Genomic DNA, 3,984 nt, shown 5'->3' with positions numbered 1-3,984 from the left:
ACAAGCAGGGAGCTGGATGGGAAGCAGGGCTGCTGGGACACGAACTGGTGCTCATTTGGGGTCTCGGGCCCGGCCCTAATAATTTAAACAATCACAACACTTGGTGGGAACTCATGTAATCATTGGAAGGTTTTCGAAGTGCATGCAATAACACGAAAATCTTTCTGATGTAATGCAAAGTGGAAAAGTGTAATATTCTATCCATGGCTATGCAATCATGTAAAAATATGTGTGTAGATATATATTTGCAACCATAAATATGTTTGTATATATATATATATATATATATATATATATATATATATATAAATTTTTTTAAGGCAAAAAAGGAAAAAATTCTCAAATCTGACTCCAGTTGTATCCCCAGGGTCCCCATCTGAACCTCAGTGCGGGTGAAGGACGCGATACAAAGGCCAACTAGAGCCGTGCTCCATAGCGTCGGCTTTCGGGGTGTGCCTGGGGTGTTGAGAACTGGGGGCCCCCAGGACCCACCTCACACCTCCTCATGCACCCCAACTCCGGCCTCCCTCCGCCCCGGTCCCGCAGGGCTGGGGGATGAGCTGGCCGGCCGCGGGCGTTGGGGACACGTGGGGAGCGAGCGGGGGTTGTGCCAGAGTGTGGGGGGTGGGGGAGGCGTCTGTGTCCGTGAGTGGGAGAAACCAACACGGGCCGCCTTGGAGTCGCCTACTTCCTGACCTTCTCGTCTGGCTGCGACTGGATCAAAGCTGTCCCCATGTCCCGGAGCCCCTGAGAGGCAGGCGACAAGGCAAGGTCCCATGAGGCTCCGACAGCGGCCTCGTCTGCTCACGAGGTCTCGCGTCCCCGCTCCGCCTAGCGCGTCCCCCCCTCGCCCTGCTCGGTGGTAGCGCCCGGCGCGACGTCACCCATTGTTTACAAATCAACCCCAGCCGGCAGCATTCCGGCTCGGCTGCTGCAGGCGCGGCGCGAGTCCCCGCCGGCCCGGCTTCTGCGTCTGACCTGGCCCCGGCCTCAACCCGCGCCGGGATCGCCCGCAGTCCACCGAACCCGAGGCCTAAACAGCTACCGCCGAAGCCCGCGGAGCTACCGGTGCCGCGGCGGGAGGCCATGCCGTGCCGGAGGGAGGAGGAAGAGGAAGCCGGCGAGGAAGCGGAGGGGGAGGAAGAGGAGGAAGAGGGCAGCTTCCTCCTGCTGGAGCAGTCGGTGACGCTGGGCGGCTCGGGCGAGGTGGACCGGCTGGTGGCCCAGATCGGCGAGACGCTGCAGCTGGACGCGGCCCAGGACAGCCCGGCCTCCCCGTGCGCGCCCGCCGGGCCGCCGCCGCCGCCGCAGCCCCCACGGCCCCCAGCGGACAAGGCCCTGGCCCCCGGCGTTGCGCTGCCGCTACCGTTGCCGCCGGTGTCGGCGGAGACTGTGGGCCCGGCGCCCCCGGGGGCTGTGCGCTGCGCCCTCGGGGACCGCGGCCGCGTGCGTGGCCGGGCTGCGCCCTACTGCGTGGCCGAGCTCGCTGCGGGCTCCAGCGCGCTGCCGGGCCCGTGCCGGCGAGGATGGCTTCGAAGCGCCGCCACCTCCCGCCGCCTGCAGCAGCGACGATGGCCCCAAGCCGGGGCCCGAGCTGGCGACGACGACCCGCACCGGCTCCTTCAGCAGCTAGTGCTCTCGGGGAACCTCATCAAGGAGGCGGTGCGGAGGCTCCAGCGTGCGGTGGCTGCAGTTGCAGCCACGGGCCCTGCAGGCGCCCCTGCTTCTGGGGGTGGCCGCAGCGGCCCAGAGCCTGTTGCGTTGCACCCCTCTCGCGCGTTTCTCTGACGGCGTCCTGGAAGAGGCGGCAGCGGAGCCCACCCGACCACGTCCTGCCCTCGGCTACCCCGAGCTGACCACCTGAGGCGCCTCGGTGGGCGTCTTGGGAACCACCACCTAGGCTGCGGAGAGGCACGTGGAAAGATCTGAAGTCCAGGAGGAGTTACCGTTCCTGGTTGGGCTGTGAAACAAAACTTAAGCGTAGAAAAATGCTGCTTGAGAATTGGCCCGACCATCGGGGCGGGGGACCTGAGACAACTGTGGCAGCTACTTGCAGCAACTCTACCTGACTTAGCCCTCAGGGGCGTCTGTGTGCTTGGACCGCGAGGGTTTATCAGCATACTTGAAAACTAATGATGCACATCCATCTTCTTCTTTTCCAGTGGTGGAGCTTACTGAACATGGTGCTACAATTGCGGTGCAAAGAAATGCTGGGGCCAGGGCCGGGGCGTGAAAGGGCTGGCGGGATAGGTTTGCATTATCCTCCCCAAGCCCCTACTTTGTCTACTTCATCGGTGACCGGGGTGCGAGTTGTGGCCTCCACTATAGGGGCTGCGCGAGATGTGAAGTTTGAATGTTGACTTTTAAGTGTCTGACCTTGCCACCTGCTGTTCAAGGTGACAGTTTGCCGTGAGTGGAAGGCTCTGGGAACCTGACAGGTCCTGTTCCTTTTCTTGCTGGGAGAGCCTGTGTCTGTGTTGCTGCTGCCGGCGCACAGGCAGAGGGGGCTGGGTGGCGAGTTGCGCACGTTTTCTGTGCTTTCTTTGTAGAACTCCACCTTGCCCAGCCAGGCTGCTCTGGGCCATGCCAGGAGCCTTTTCAGAAACAGTTATTAACAATTCTCTCCCATCCTGCCAGCCGGCTTTCCTGGCTGGAGGGATCCTGCTCTTTCTCGAATGTGTTCGCACCCTTCTGGGCCTCGCTTGCCTTCTCCTGGCCTGGTTTGCCAGCTCCTTGTGTGTGAAGGAAGCTGTTTTCAAATGTGACTGTCCCTGGGAGGAGAAGCCTTCCCTGTCTCTCCGCTGGTGAAACTTGATGGCGGTGGCAGCACTTTGGTTAGGTGCCACCCCACACCTTAAGGTAGCTAAACCAGTTTTTTAAAACATTCAATGGCTTGGTCATCCTTCAGATGTAGCTATTGACGTACACTTCGCAACGGAGTGTCTGAAATTGTGGCGGTCCTGATTTATAGGATTTCTTAATTAAACTGTCTGCTGAATAAATTTGGTTTGTGTTTTGGAGTGCAGTTTGGCTTCTTGGTGGGAGGTGCTAACGGGGAGGATCTCATGATGGTAATGATGGTAATGGCCTTGGTGGCCAGAGCAGGTGCATGCAGGCGGCTGGAGCTGGCTCCGCACTGACCGATCTACAGCAGTCTGTGCTTTTAGGGAGATGTTCCCCACGATCAGAAAATGAAGTCCAGATTTTTTTTTTGTCCCCAAATATTTATTTTTATGGGAAAGGCAAATTTGCAGAGAGGAGAGACACAGGAAAGATCTTCCAAATGCTGGTTCACTCCCCAAGTGGCTGCGATGGCCAGAGCTGAGCTGATCCAAAGCCAGGAGCCAGTGTCTTCCTCCATGTCTCTCATGTGGGTGCAGGGTCCCAAGGCTTTGGACTGTCCTCTGCTGCTTTCCCAGGCCACAAGTAGGGAGTTGGATGGGAAATGGGGCAGCTGGGACATGACCAGCACTCATGGCATGTTGCCCCTTTGGGATGCAAGTGCTGCAAGCTGAAGATTATCTTGCCATTCTGTGACCCTGGCCTCTGAAGTCCAGGTTTTTGAAAGCTGCTCTGAGGGTTCCTGTGCCCTGTGTGCATACTGACTGTTCTAGAACGGCTTTCTGATATGGAGGGAGCTAGTTGAGGCTTTATCTGGAGTTTTTAGAGATGAATTGGGAGGGTACCACAAAACCAGCCTGTCCTTGGAGACTGACTGAGCCTTGATCTATGGCCCAAACAGAGCAAAGCAGACTTCCATAACAACTTTGGTCGTTGTAAATGGCTTGGCAGGGAGCAGACAGAGACTGTTTCCCTCTCTTCCTGCCCAGCACCCCCAGACTGAGGCTCCCGGTGGGTGGGGGGTGGTGGTCCTGGGCCTCAGTGATGTCCCTCTGGCTGGCGCATCTGCCGGCCAAATCGAGCTTTTCCCTTTCCCTCCTCCTGTTGGTAAACCAGTTAATACTGTGAAGTGTTAAGCAATTA

At 58.4% G+C, this 3,984-nt stretch overlaps 1 protein-coding gene across 1 annotated transcript; it reads left to right on the top strand.

Moving 5' to 3' along the window:
• Window positions 1–1,024: 1,024 nt before the first annotated feature.
• FRAT2 (FRAT regulator of WNT signaling pathway 2) lies at window positions 1,025–1,851 on the top strand. The gene has a single exon (XM_058671593.1). The coding sequence runs from the start codon at window positions 1,087–1,089 to the stop codon at window positions 1,786–1,788; it is 702 nt and encodes a 233-aa protein (XP_058527576.1). The 5' UTR covers window positions 1,025–1,086; the 3' UTR covers window positions 1,789–1,851.
• The last annotated feature ends 2,133 nt before the right edge of the window (window positions 1,852–3,984 follow it).

Source organism: Ochotona princeps, chromosome 13 (genome assembly GCF_030435755.1).
Source record: "Ochotona princeps isolate mOchPri1 chromosome 13, mOchPri1.hap1, whole genome shotgun sequence".
Lineage (NCBI taxonomy): Eukaryota > Metazoa > Chordata > Mammalia > Lagomorpha > Ochotonidae > Ochotona > Ochotona princeps.
This window is presented reverse-complemented; position numbering and strand designations above follow the sequence as displayed.